The following is a 15,021-nucleotide window of genomic DNA, read 5'->3' as shown; positions in this document are numbered from 1 at the left end:
AAAAAAAAAGAAAAAAATATATATATATATATATATATATATATATATCAATTAAAAGAATTAAGACTAAATTCGACATAAAAATTAAATGAAATTAAATGTCTAGGGTTGGTATTGAAAAAAAACAAATCAATCAAAAAAATGATTCAAAATTAAAAAATTAAAATTAAAAGAATGAGGATAAAATTTGAAAACAAATTAAAAAAATCAAATAATTAGGGATGAAATCAAAAATAAAATCCAATTAGAAATAATTAATATAAATAAAATAATTACAAATAAGAGAAAAATGATTGAATCAAAAGAAAAAAGTAAATTGAAGGTTTGGTATCAATTTTTACATGGCCAGCACACAATCCTACAAAGAAAGATAAGGAAAAGAAGAAAGCAAAGAAAAGCAATTTCACATCAAATCACGTCAAACTACCATACATGTGTCACCCAAAAAAGAAGAGGACATAAAGCTAGATAAATCAAATGATATTGTGAAATCACTATTGGCCGCACGCACCACTAAAAAGCTGCAGAGCGGCTGGCACATGTAAGGCACGTGCAACAGCTTTTTTTTATTTTTTTGGCAAAAAGCAGAAAAGCTCTTAGGACTAAACAATATTAAAAAACAAATCATGTTGAAATTACAACCAAACCCCTAAAGTCAATGCTAAAAAATTTAAATTATAAGGTAATGTAGTAATTTAATTATTCTATAAAACATGAAAAAAAACCCTTATGTAGAAGGCATTGATTTATTTTATTTAAAGGTTACATTAGTAATTTTACTATGCATTATAGAATATATTTACCAAAATAACCTCGTACAATCATTAAAAGACATTTATGTAAAAGTAAAAAGACTATCTTCCCTCGAAGCAAAGGCTAAAAATAAAATGACAAAACAAAAAAAAATAGTAATTATATTATTATTGTCATTACCTATTTTTGAGCCCCCCGCATCAAAAATAATAAAATATGAAAAAATCAAAAACATATTATCAAAAATATAAATAGTGAAAAAAATGGTGTCAGTGCATCCTAAAAATGGGTAAAAAATAGTTGAGGAGGTAAAAAAATATAAAAATTAAAATTTAACAGTATTTTATTGACTTATGACAGCCTTATTGACAAAGAAAATTCAATTTTGAGTAAGAAAAGTTCAAAATCAGATGTTTATGACTTAATTAAATTTTATTGAAGGTTTAATTGAATTTATAGAGAGTTTGATTGTAAGAAAAATTGATTTTGGAGTTAATTTAAGCTTTAATTGGAAGAAATTAAAGTTATGGGGTCAAATTATAATTTTTCAAAGTTAATTTGATCAAATTAGGAATTTAATTGCATAACTATTAAAGTTTGATGGCCAATTAGGGACCTAATTGAAAAAATCTGAAACCAAGGACCAAAACAATAAAGGCGTGTAAATAGAAGGGCTGGAATTAAAATCGGTCAGGGGCCCAATTGAAGAATTAGAAGTTTATTGCTCAATTGAGGGTCAAATTGCATAATATCAAGATCAAGAACCAAAGTGAAAAGGACAGTCAACTATAGGGCCGCTATTGGATTTTTAGAAGGGATGCAATTGCATTGATTTTAAATTAAAATTGCGATTGAAGACTTGATTAACCAAATTACAAATTGAGGATAAAAGTAAAATTTAACAAGTTTTTGCCGCTTTTTCATTTAAAATGAAACGACGCGTTTTGACTAAAACGACGTCATTTCACTCATTGTTTAAAAAGAAAAAAAACTCAAAACGATACAGTTTTGAACGGTACCACATATTCTTCCCCTGAACATGCAAAGAACAGGGGAAGAAAATTTGGTTTTTCTCCTTTGTTTTTCACCAATTTCCCTCCCCCCAATGACTTCAAAAAGACACCGACTTGCCACCCTTTCCATGTGTTGAAGAGGCGATGGAGGGGTGACAGCATAGTGGTCGCCCCAGCCACGTTTCCCTCCCCTGTTTTTGCTTATAAAAATAGGGGAAGGGGATTGAAAAAAAAAAAAGGAAAGGGAGATCGAACCCAAGAGAGAACCGAACAAGAGAGGAGAATATAAGAGAAAGAGCAGAATAAAGGGAAAGAAAAAAAAAACTAGAAGAAAAGGCAAAAATAGTGAAACAAGAGAAGAGAGAAAGAGAGAAGAAAACAATAGAGCCACTGCGTGCCACCTTGCCCCAACCAGCACTAGCAGTGTCATTGCCACTGCCACAGTTGCTAAAAGCATCATGAGCCACCGCAGGTCAGCCTTTTTCCCTCTCCTCCTCCACCTTCGTCCACTGCTTCTTCTCCTTTCTCTCTAGTGTTCACATTGCATGTGAACAGTGGAGAGGCCTACTGTTTATACGAATTGGGCTGAGCCCAGCCCCTTTAGTTAGGTCAGATTCGATCCAACCCATGTATTTAGGCCTGACCCGGCCTATTTTAAAAAAAAAAATTCAAATGCTTGTTTTTTAGAATTTTTACAATTTTTTTGCATATTTTATGTAATTTGATTAATATCAGGCAGTATTTTTATGCTGTAAAAATACAAATCCGGTATTAAAATACTCTGTTTTTGTCAAAAATTTCAAAAATACAAAAAAACAAAAAAAAACAAAACAAATATTTTTATGCATATAGCCAACTGTCTCAAAGCTAAAACATCATATTGTCTTTTTCATGCATCAAAAATAATATTTTAGCATGAATTTTGGTTTTAATAATCAGTTTATTAAAGTCAAGAGAATATTGGCCAAAATTTCAAAAACAGTAAAAATTTTATTTTGTTTATCGCTTAGTATCTGAGGTATGACATTACACGTAATACATATTTCAGATATTTAATTTATTTTTTAGAACAATAGAATGGTTAGGTTTAACCATATTTTAAGAAAAGAACCTCGTTATTGAGGAGGGTTTGTTTTGAACCTTAGATAGATCAACAATTAAAAACTACAAAACAAGACTTTAGATTTGATTAGACAAAACAATGCAACCTACCTTAGGTAGGGCGTATTTGGGGTGCTAATACCTTTCTTTTACGCAACTAGTCTTTGTACTCGATTTTTAAAACCAGTTAGGATTTCTAATAATCAAAATACTAGGTGGTGACTTCCATTTCAATTGTTCACTGATAAAAGACACAAGAATTCCTTGTCTCTTCATATTTTACTAGAAATACATCATATCTACATTTCTATATTTTTCTTGGATAGTGGACGATCGCCGCAATGCCACACACGTGTGACAATTATAATAAATAGAATCTATATCTTGGTATGTAATAATATCGCTAAGGAAATTAGTTTTTTAGATAATATTAAGACCTCTGAATTAATTTTTTTATCCTAGAGAGTTTTAATTTAATATCTTTTCTTCTACATTTTATCAATCTTGTGTGTAACAGTTGCCTGGCTAAGATTATATATATCCTTAATTCTTCAAGTGTCTTGAGATATTAAATTCTACAATTAACGTAGATGGAAATTAAGATATTGTTCTCTTGAACCTTTTCTCGTGTGATTTATAAAAATTTGAGGTATTTTTGACGAAAATAAAATTCAAACTTGGACAATAATAAGAAAGGCACAAGCTCTTTTTTAACACAAAAAGAAACTCCTTGCATTACATTATACCTGGCCTTACATAATACTCACATACCCAAACAAAACCTTTGCCTTACATGACAGTACTCACATACTTTGAAGGAGAAAAACACCACACGATGATGTGCTTTATTAGTACTACTTATTCATCTTAATCTCAAAGCCAAAATAGCAGAGATCAGTGAACTCAATTTATTATTCCATACATTGAACCAAATTGACAACTGTCTGGTTCCATACCACATTCGCCGGGAAGGCTTCTGGCCACACTCGCAGCATCATCAAAATCCATTCGTCCGACACCCCTCTGCTTTGGCGCACTCATAACAGCCTTCCTGAGGCCATAGCAGCGGCACGTGGATCTCATCTGTCTTAGCTGTTCACAACACCTGTCAAGACGTTCCTCTTCTCTTCGGTTAATGTCAAGGCCGTCCCGTGAGCTCGCTTCTTGCATGATATATTCCTGGCAATACTTGAGATCTTGTGCCCCAATCAACTCGTCGCGACAGTCTTCTTCTGATCGCCTGGAGTTGTTCTCATCGATGATCACTGTAGTACTGTGAATGGAGGCGTCAACTAGGAGGAGAAAGGCTGTCAAAGTGGCTACGAAGATGATGAGCTTTGCCATTGCACGTAGATAGGGGCTCGTAAGGATATGATTTGTTGGGTCAGAGTTGATGTGGAGGTTGGGGGTTATTTATAGCCATTTACGGCAGGTCTGGCTTGTGAATTAAGCAGATGGGTTAAGGTACGATCGATAATTTCGTTGCGGTAGACGGGAAACTTGAGGCTACACGTATATATTCGATAACATGCATGGGCTACACACGTACTGAGATTTATCTACAAGTGTTAACATGCATGAACTGATTTTGTTGGGTTCCCAAATGGGCTGCAATTTGTTTCGGAAGATGGTGGGCTAAAGGCTACACGTACATGCGATGGTTCCAGGTAGAATACTACATTACCTTATCCTAAAAAAACTAATCTCACGGAGATGTTACTATGTATGTCCCAAGATATAGATTTCTATTTATTATAATAATATAATTTATTATTTTCCTCCTCAATCGTAAGATTGTTTTTTCAGCATGACATAAATATTTTTTAAGAATTATGTGGGATTATTTTGATAATTATGTTTGGGATTATTTTGATAATTATGTTTTTTAATGTATGGTGAAATTGCTAATGTAACTCTTTAATAAAATATTCTAAAGTATTTTGCACGAGGGCATTTTTATATTTTCATGTTTTATAGAACAATTAAATTATTACATTATTTTTACAATTCGGGTTTTTAAACCTTAGCTTCATGGGTTTAGTTGTAATTACATGAAGGTTTGTTTGTTAATATTTTTTAATTCCAAGAGTTTTTTTTTTTTTAAATAAAGTTGTTGACACATGTCTCGCATGTTTTAGCTGGTTTATTGCCTTCTAGTAAAGCGTACGGCTATCTTTAATAATTGTAATCATGATTTTACCATATCATTTGATTTATTTCAGCATTTTTTTTTCTTTTTGGGTGCTACGTTATAGCGGTTTGGCTTGAAATTGTTTTTTTTTTCTTTTTTTGTTCAGATTGCATGCTGGATTTTTTTTTTTAATCGAATCCCTCTTCTCTTATTTACAATTATTTTATGTACATTGGTTGTTCTAATTTTGTTTTATTTTTGATTTTATAACTTTCAAAAGGTGGCTATAATTTATGAATCGGATTGATTTAGAGGAAAGGCAGTGCCATGCATGTTGAGTACGTGTTAGATGTATGGACTCCACGTACGTTAATTTATACACAAATGTTGCTATAGACTGTGTTTTTTCCATGGTAGGGTAAATGGCTTGTTTGGGAATATGGGGGGCTTAAGCTGCTTACACGTAGATTCTTACAAGCAGATGCTGTCAAGGTTTTGTCTGCTTTTCCAAATCGCATTGATATTTGTTATGCTTGAGTTAAGATTCCCTTGTGGAGCAACGTTCATTTGCTGCTGTTTGCAAGCTTATAAGGTGAAACCCAGTTAAATTCCTTTCACTGACAAATTACAGAACTTCATCTAGTCCTAGACTCATGAGGAATTCTGTGTCCTTCCATGAAGCTATCGTCAGAGAAGTTTTGTCTGGCCCAACTAACACATTGGTATTTCCAGCCCACTATCGAAGGATTGGGCCTAGGGCTTTCATACTTGAGGCCTGTCACTAAGACTTATCATGATTAATACAGGGCAAGGGCTCCGTTATCTTTTTGCCTCCCTCTTTGTGAAAGAAAAAGATAACCATTTAGATGGTAGCTAAGTAGTAAAAACTTGGGACTAAGGGGTTTGCTCTCTATGTAGTTTCAGGTTCAAGTCCTTGGTTGCTCATATGATGGTCACTGGAGGCTTACATGGTCGTTAACTTCAGGGCCCGTGGGATTAGTCGTGGTGCGCGCAAATTGGCCCGAATACCCAAGTTAATCAAAAAAAAAAAAAAGCAACATGACTACCATGCAACCACATGATCAGTCCAACATCTATGATAGGAAGGAAAAATGATTTTCTCCTTTTCTGAAGTGATCGAATACAGTATAAAAATATGATAATAATTATTTTTTAAAATATTATAAAAAATATATATTAAAATATTTTTTTATTTTAAAAAAATTATTTTTGATATTAATACATCAAAATGATCTAAAAACACAAAAAAAATATTAATTTAAAATAAAAAAATAAAAATATTCAAATTATTTTCAAAAACAAATAAGTCTAAGGTTTCTGGATATTCTTGGATGTACATTCTTCGATATATTCTTCCCTCATAAATAGTTATTTACATAAACAGAGAAGGGTTTCCTGTCCATGACTAAAAACTTGTTTTGTAGGTAATCGATAAGGATCATGTCTCGCCAGAGACCTCCTTTGGATTATTCAACTTTTTCTTTAACAATAACCAGCTTGATCCTTATTTCTCTGTGCCTTCCTTAAACTCAAACCCGATAACCTGTCAAGAATGAGCTCATCAATCTCTTAAAAAACCTGAGAGCATCATCAATTAGAAAGCCACTCATACTTGTGATTTCTGGTTTACACATAACGAGGCTACAAGCTGCAAAGGTTTGGATAATTTGATGGAGCATTGTGAATTGACTAAGAACAAGCTGATATAAATATCCCCAAAGGCCAGTTCCTCATTAACTATGTATGATGCCAGGTTGCCGAAAACTAGATAATTGTAACGCCATCCGTCATAAGTCAATAAAAAAAATAAAGCAAAAAATAATAATATTTAGTCAACACAATCATGCATGTTTTATAAAAAACAATTTAATATTAAATAATAAAATTAAAAAATATATAAAAAAAACGATATTGACCTATATTAGTTTGCAAAGATATTACATAAGTCATTTGACAAAAAAAAATACTTTTTGGTTTTGCAAAACTAAAATAAATCAAAGTTTTGCTTTGGTTTTGTGTTGATTATTGGTTTTCAAACACTATTTTAGAATTTTTATGGCTATAAATATATTTTATAAGTTTTTTATGATGTTTTTTAAATTAAACTATAGTTAAAAATGAGGTTTTATCTAAAATTTCATAACCCAATTTTATAGCAATTAGAGACTGTTGACATTTGAGCAGGACACATGTCGCCTGCTATTTTTTTTTTCTAAAGATTTAATATCCCTTAAAAAATTAAAACCCATAGCTGAGCCGTTCTAGACCCGTGCACTCGAGCCTCTTTCTGGAGGCCCATGTGCTCTAGCTGGTGGCTCATTAGAGCATGTCATGCGTCAACTTGCTCACAAATCCCATGGCAGCCCCCACGTTTGGCAACGATAACGCCAGTGCTGTTGATTCATTCTTATCGATCCTCTTCTGGAGAATAAGTTCAAATACTTTAGATTCAAGTGATTTAAACAAATTAATTTAAAAAACAAGATTAGGTTTTGATTTGGATTCAGCCATCGATTATAGATTTATAACAAGCACAACAAAGTATTGTTAGGTTGGTTGCCATTTCATGTAAGGCACCAACCATTTACCATTGACTATTGGTAGCCACCATTGTTGAATGAGATAGAGTTGGTGGCCACCATTGTTGAATGAGCTAGAGTTGGTAGCCACCAATGTTGACAACAAATCAAGAAAAGCTTCCATGAATGCCTATAAATAAAGGCATATATGAGAGAGCAAAATAAGAGAGGAAGTAGAGCCAAAGAGGTGAGAAATGTAGGAGAGAGTGGGCTGTCATTGCAGCACAAAAGGAGAGAAATAGAGTGAGGTTGAGAGTTGCTCAAAGAGGAGATGATTCCTCCTCCTCTATTGTTGTAAATCTTGTACTCTCCCTACATAATGTAATGGCTTCTCCCGTGGATGTAGGCGGTTTTGCCGAACCACGTTAAATATTGTGTCAGTGTGCTTGGCCTTTTATGAGCAAATATCAGTATATCACCGGTCGGAATTCCCAACAAGTATAATAAAGAGTTTAAGACAAGAATGGCAAGGGTGAGAAGTTCCCTGTTCAGGACAGAATTTGGTGGGTTGGTATCCACAAACAAGAACAATACAAAGCTCTTGAAACTCTTTTTGAGTTCCAATGTGTTGGCAATTGAAGGAGAAGAAAGCTCCAAATATATATAGTAATAAAGTACTTGTAAGGGTGTGGAGGTAGATTTGGTACGGGCAGCAATACTTGGTCAAGAGGGAATGGGAGTGAAATGAAGAGTCTCTAGCTTGGGGTCAGCTGTATGGATCCACCAGGAAGGTTCAGTTACCATTTGAAGGTTTTATTTGGCCAAGAGGCAAGAAGCGTTTCATTTTTTGAAGCTTTTCTTGGCCACATTGTGAGGTACAGTTTGACTATCATTGAATTTATTTCGGTTCCGAATCACCACGATGCCTGATTCATAGAGTGAATTCATCATTCAGTAGACATCATGACCCTCTGATGCAACCATATAAAGCATCTTGCCCCACATTAAATGGTGGGTCTGATCTGATGTGGCAATATCAGAAAGCAAAATTTGGTGCGATACTAATCTGTCTTCTTTTTTTTTCTTTTTTTCTTTTTGTCTTCTTTACATCTCTGAGAGATATAAAGCATCTTGCCCCACATTAAATGGTGGGTCTGATCTGATGTGGCAATATCAGAAAGCAAAATTTGGTGCGATACTAATCTGTCTTCTTTACATCTCTGAGAGAGGAGAGGAACTTGTGCCTAACATTACAATGCTGCCACCCTTTTTATAAATTTGGAAAAGAAAAAAGAACATAAGGTGTCTGCTGCACTTTTTCTTGGTTCATTCTGTACGTGTCCATTGTAAGATGATGGAATGTTCTCTCGTCCAGTTTTTGCTTTTTAAAGAATATTGCTGCTGAATGATGAGTAAATCCCGCAATTGTTGTCCTGGAATCACTCGAAATCACAGACTAATGAGCTTGCAAATGTATCAAAGCCACTCCCTCCACGCTCTATTGGATGTTAAAATAAAATGATCTTGCAACTTGTTCGTAAATGCCTTTCGTAACAGATAATTAAACCGGTTGACCTTCCGCTAGCTACCCAAATATATAAATGTTATTCATTTCCGTATGCTTTTGAGGGCAGATTGATCAACGCTATTAGGATTGACAAGAATTTATCATATTCAATTGCTGCCCATGTGCTTAGAAACTGGAGCAGCTCGTTCTAGCTGTCTTCCTGACTGGTGCTATTTTTGAAGTTATATATATATATATAGACTAAAGACACTGAACATAAGGGACAGAGCTGAAACGGAAGACCTTAATTTTCTTCTTTCGAAGATCAAAATGAGAGCTAAGGTATGGTTCTTGCATATTCGTGGCATATATGATTAAAGAGTGAAAGAAATATAATACCAAAACCGAGAGAGAGAGAGAGACTAAAGACACTGAACAAAAGGGACAGAATTGAAACGGAAGACCTTAATTTTTTTTTTCGGAGATCGAAATGAGAGCTAAGGTATGGTTCTTGTATATTCGTGGCATATATGATTAAAGAGTGAATGAAATATAATGACAAAACCTTAATAAATCGAGCCAGGTGCGTTTAGATTTAATAATTGCTAGTCATTTAACCAGTGATTTGCCGTGAGTTATAATTTACATAAATAAACGATAACTATTTATGTATAAATATCTAATTAAATAAATCTATAACAATTTATATAAATAAATAATAATTACCAAAAGAGAAATTAAAAAAAATTAAAGTTGAATGTAAATAAAGATATTCAATCAAATAAAATGAGTCATTCACCTGATTGTGTTTACTGAACTTGTTTATTTAACTCAATAAAAAGTAAATTCATATATCAAAAATTCATGTTCTAAAAGATAAATACAAATGAAACTGATTGATACAGTTTAAACAAAATATTATGCAAGGCCCAACACATCGGCAATATTATTTAAAATTAAAAATTTTTCTTTTGCAGAAACAAAGTTCATTTGTATAAAACAATTATAGATAAATTAGAATAATATCTTGAAAAGTCCAACACAAACAAAACAATTCTCCAAAGAAACTTATATTCAAAATTCTCATGTAAAACATGTTACTTAGGACATGAAACCATAATAAACACATAAAAAGATAAAATTAAAGATAATCACGAAATCAATATTAAAAAAATTAAAGCAAAATGATAACATTGTATAAATCAGAATCTTTAACAAATCAAATGTCAAAAGTTAAAACCTATATAAAAAAAAATCAATTACCCAAAAGGATCTAAAAATAATTAAGAGTGAAAAACATTAATTAGATGGCAAATAGAAAAAATTTAACAAAAAAATTCAAAAGAATAAAGGAAAAATTAAAAAAAAACAAAAAAATATTTTGATTACATGATGAAATTGAAAGTAAAAAAAAAATTCAACAAAACAGCCAAGGAAAAAAGTTAAAATTTTAAAAAATAAGGATAAAAATAAAAAATAAAACATTTGATAAAATTTAATTGAAGGATTAAATTGAAAAAATATATAAAATAAATAAGAAGAAAATAAGAAATTAAAAGAATGAGAACTAAAATTAAAAAAAATAATAAATTGTAATTAAAGGACTAAATCGAAAAACAAAAACCCATTTAAAATGAATAAGAATGAAATAAGAAATTAAAAGAATAAGGACTAAAACTATATATATAAAAAAATTAGATTCTAAAGGAAATAGGACTAAAATTAAAATAAAATATATGAGAAAATGCAATTGAAGAACTATATTACAAAATAAAAAAAATTGTATAAAATGAATAAGAATAAAATAAATAATATAAACATTGAGGATTAAATTAACAATAAAACAAAGAGGATAATGGTACATTGTAGCTTTTAGAAAAGAGAAAAGAAGGGGGGAAAAAGAAAAATAATCACCGACGACAATTCAACCCCCTTAAACTATCAGGCACCACTTAGATAGAAGAAAAGATGGTGAAGCATCCAAGGATATAGAAAAAGGTCATATTTGGTCACTAGGTGGCGTCAAACATGTCACTTGAATGGCACGAACATCACTCGCGCACTGACATATATGATCTAGTCACTAGGTGGTGTCAAACATACCACTTGAATGGCATGAACATCTCTCTGCGCTAACACCTATGATCCATACATCAACAGCTTTTTCCATTTAAAAGTTAGTAAATAACATGAAAGTACTAAAATGTTCCCCCATTGACTTTGGCAATGACAAAAAATACTCATATGAAAGTAAAAAATACCCTAACATGCAATGCTTCTCTTTTTTCTTTTTTTTGTCTCATCCATGGTAAAGTTCATATTTACACTATATGATGATAATTAAAAATTTATAAAAACCCTTGTCTAGCATGCCACTACTTTTTTGATTTAAAAGGTAAAGAAATATTTTTACTATTAAGAAGTTTACAAAAAGTCAATAAAGTTTTTGGTCAATAATTCTAAATTTTATTGACTTTGAGGGTAAAAAAATATTTCTACCATATAAAAAGTACAAAGACGCATACACCTTTAAGCAAAACTTTAGAAATAAAAGAGTAAATGGTAAAATAGTAATTTCATTATAACACAAATGAAAAGTATAGTTATTAAACCTAGATTGGCCAAGCAAGTCGATCTAATGGCTGGATTGGTTCGGGTTAGGTGAAAGACATGTAAATGTCAAAAACCAGCAAGACCCGGTCAATCCAACGGGTCGACCCGGACAAAACCCGGTGTTTATAATGCATAAATTGCTATTTGCGAAATCAAAACTCGTTCCATGAACACTAATCAACCTAATAATTAAATCATGGAAAAACTAATAGATATGAGTTAAACTCGGGAACGAAACATATAAAACCTAAATAACAAGATTTGCAAGTTATAACTGCCTTAGGGGAGCACACCTGAGTCAAAACGAAACAAAATAAAGTAAACGGGGTTGAGCTATCAAATCTTTCATTTACCCTGTGATTTGCATCGAAGGTAAGAGTAGGAGAGAGGAGGAGGAAGGGAATAAAAGCAAGGAGAGAAAGGGATCGAGCAGTGGTTGCTGAGGACATGACAATCGCTAGTGAAGGTGGGATTTGATGGCCCAAATTCAATCAATCAAATCAAATCAAATCGATTTTTTCTCGTAAATCATTTTTTTCAAAAACAGATGAATTCTCTCACTTAACTTTGAATTTTTATTTTTCTTTTTCTTTTTTTCCCCTTCATGTAGAGAGAGAGCAGGGGGGAGTGAGGAGAGTTATGTCAAGCAAAGAGCGCGGGATTCAATATTTGTAACTAACTTGTTAACGCTTTTTTATTGATAAGTAAATGGTTTATTTAATTATTCATGTCCAAAGTAATACGAATGAATATATATAATAAGTTTATGTATTTTCTTTTTTATATGCCCATCCATTCCATAGAATTATAATCAATAACTTGATTAATTGTCTAAGTTATGATACGATCCAGGCAAGGTCAAATTCAGATTTTGATGTAAAATGTGCAACTATCAAGTTTTATGGTAATAGTCATAATTCTCAATCCGACCATTGGATCGAGCTAAAATGTTACGTGGAGTCTCCTGACATCTTGTCTTACCTTGGGTTAAAATTTTAGGTCAATCGGAATTCAGGAAGGCATCTCAATATGGGTCAACAGAGGCTGTATGAATTTTATTATTTACTTCCTTTTGACTTGTAAACTTTCTATTTGGCTAAGGTTCTTTTCCTAAAAGGATGTGGTAGCTTATTTTGGAAATATACTAATTCTAGAAGGATGTTTAATGGGCTGCAACATAGTTTCCAAGTGTGGTAAGGATTCATAATTATTTCAAAATCATTTTCTTACAAGGATTTCTTATTCATCCCAGCTACAAAAGGAAAGAAGACTTTAGAATACATTATACCTTCAAATTAGATATCCTAGTCTATTTGAAACTTCTTAATGGTAAAAAATTTGATTTTAGCATATTTAGGATGATAATTTTCAGATTTTTATTGTTTTTATTATATTCTTCTTAGTCTTTGGGTTATTATTACTTGTTTGGGTCAATTGTAAGTGGGCTACATATATGTCCACCTAAAGAGGGGTCCATTAGAGTTTTTTTAAGTCTAGAGTCACTATAAATAGAGACATAACTAAACATGTAAAAAAAAAGACAATTCAAATTAATAAAACTTCTTGTTTGTCGCACTTTGTGTGTGTGTATTGTTGAGATAATTTCCCTTCTATGGTTCTTTAAAGAACTGAAAAATGACTTATCGAAGAACAACTGTCTTCGTGGTATTATCCTTATACTTCTTGCTCGCGAATTAATATTCGTTGGGTGGGGGTTTTACGTTTTCAATAGTGTTGGTACCTAGGTACAAGTTATCTTTGTATCACACTTCTATCAAACCTGATTTACTTGGCTTTCCGGGAATCGGTGTCTTTGCGTGTGGGTTGCATGACCATGTGATCATGAGGTTTGCATCAAGCTACATGCAGAGTTTTTATTTAAATCCATTAAAATAATTATTTTAGTTTTTTTATTCAAAAAAATTATAAATGCATAAAGTTTATTTTACAGTTTATAATAATAAGAAGTAATCTAAAACAAAAGAGTTTTTTCACACTTTCAATATAAAAAAGTTATGTTTTTTAAATATAAAATAAAATTTTTTTATTTAAAAACTTCAACTTAAAAAAATAACATAATATCTTTTCAATGTGAGATTTGAAACCCTTTCATATATATACTCTATATTCATAAGAAAAAAGTTATGTTTTTTTTTAATGTGGGATAAAAATGTTTATAAAATATTCTTTTAAACTTTATTATTTACAACATGTATAGTCTATATTTATTTTGATTTTTTTTAATTTTTCATATAAAATATTAAAGTTTTTAATTTTTTTAGGTTAATCCGAATTGATCTATAAAATTCAAAAGCCAGCCTCTTGACGAGATCAAACTCTAGATCGAGTTTAATAACTATAATGAAAAGTAACACTATCAAGTTAAGTCTTATAAAATAAATGGAAAATAATAAAATGATATTTTACGGTAATTTAAGATATATTTCACTAGGCATTGGACATCAATAAATGAGTCGTGAGATTTAGTTCATTATTTAATTAGAGATAATAGGGACTAGATTTGGTATTTAGAAAATTAACTCAAAATACTAATAATGAATTTGTTGCTTTCGCTAGGCAACTTTCAACTGATCAAATTGGATTTGTTTTAGGATTTTTTTTTCATCTAGTCATCAACGAATCTTGTGAAAATAGAAAAATAAAATATGATTGTTTGTGTTGTATTATATATGAAAATAGATTTTGTTTTATTAAAATTTAAAATTATATTGATCTGGATGTAAAAAACATGTTATTTTAATTTATAAAAAAATAAGAATGGAAACATAATTATTTGTAAGGTATATTTCAAAAGGAAAGTGTTATTTAGTTAATAAAAAAAATTATTTGTGATAAGATAAAAAATAAAAACTAGCAATTCATCTCTTATTGTCAACTATTATTTTTTTTAAATCATCAATTTCATTTTTTTATGTATATTAAAATAATACTTTCAAATTTGATGATATTATTAATAAATTATTATATTTAAAATTTAGAAACACAAAATTGTTGGTAAAAATTAAGAGCATTTTTAATGGCAAAAATGATTTAGAATAGACAAATTATTGATATAGTTTTTTGAATGGTATAGATATAATTTTATTTAATGTTCATTTTAATAAAAAAATTATATTAACAATTTTTTTTATTTTTAATTTTTTTAATTTTTCTATATATTAATAATTTTTTTATGATTTTTTATTAAGTTTTTTAATTTTTAGTTCTGCTTGTGATTCTCCCATAAAGCACAACGTTTTTCTTGATGTTCTGAAACATATTTTATATAGACAGCTTCGTCCTTCTAACGAATTCCTTCTCCTGCTCTGCCTCTACTACGAATCTTCTCTAATCGCATTCTCC

General features: G+C 31.0%; 1 protein-coding gene across 1 annotated transcript; it reads right to left on the bottom strand.

Moving 5' to 3' along the window:
• Positions 1–3,770: 3,770 nt before the first annotated feature.
• On the bottom strand, positions 3,771–4,223 carry LOC105130241 (2S sulfur-rich seed storage protein 2-like). The gene has a single exon (XM_011032646.1). It carries the CDS (start codon positions 4,209–4,211, stop codon positions 3,771–3,773), a length of 441 nt encoding a protein of 146 aa, XP_011030948.1. The 5' UTR covers positions 4,212–4,223.
• Between the last annotated feature and the right edge of the window lie 10,798 nt (positions 4,224–15,021).

Source organism: Populus euphratica, unplaced genomic scaffold (assembly GCF_000495115.2).
Source record: "Populus euphratica unplaced genomic scaffold, PopEup_1.0 scaffold95.1, whole genome shotgun sequence".
NCBI classification, from domain to species: Eukaryota; Viridiplantae; Streptophyta; class Magnoliopsida; order Malpighiales; family Salicaceae; genus Populus; species Populus euphratica.
This window is presented reverse-complemented; position numbering and strand designations above follow the sequence as displayed.

What these genes read in the sequence shown, in the direction of transcription:
- LOC105130241 (XM_011032646.1), bottom strand. Translation starts at nt 4,211, where the DNA reads ATGGCAAAGCTCATCATCTTCGTAGCCACTTTGACAGCCTTTCTCCTC.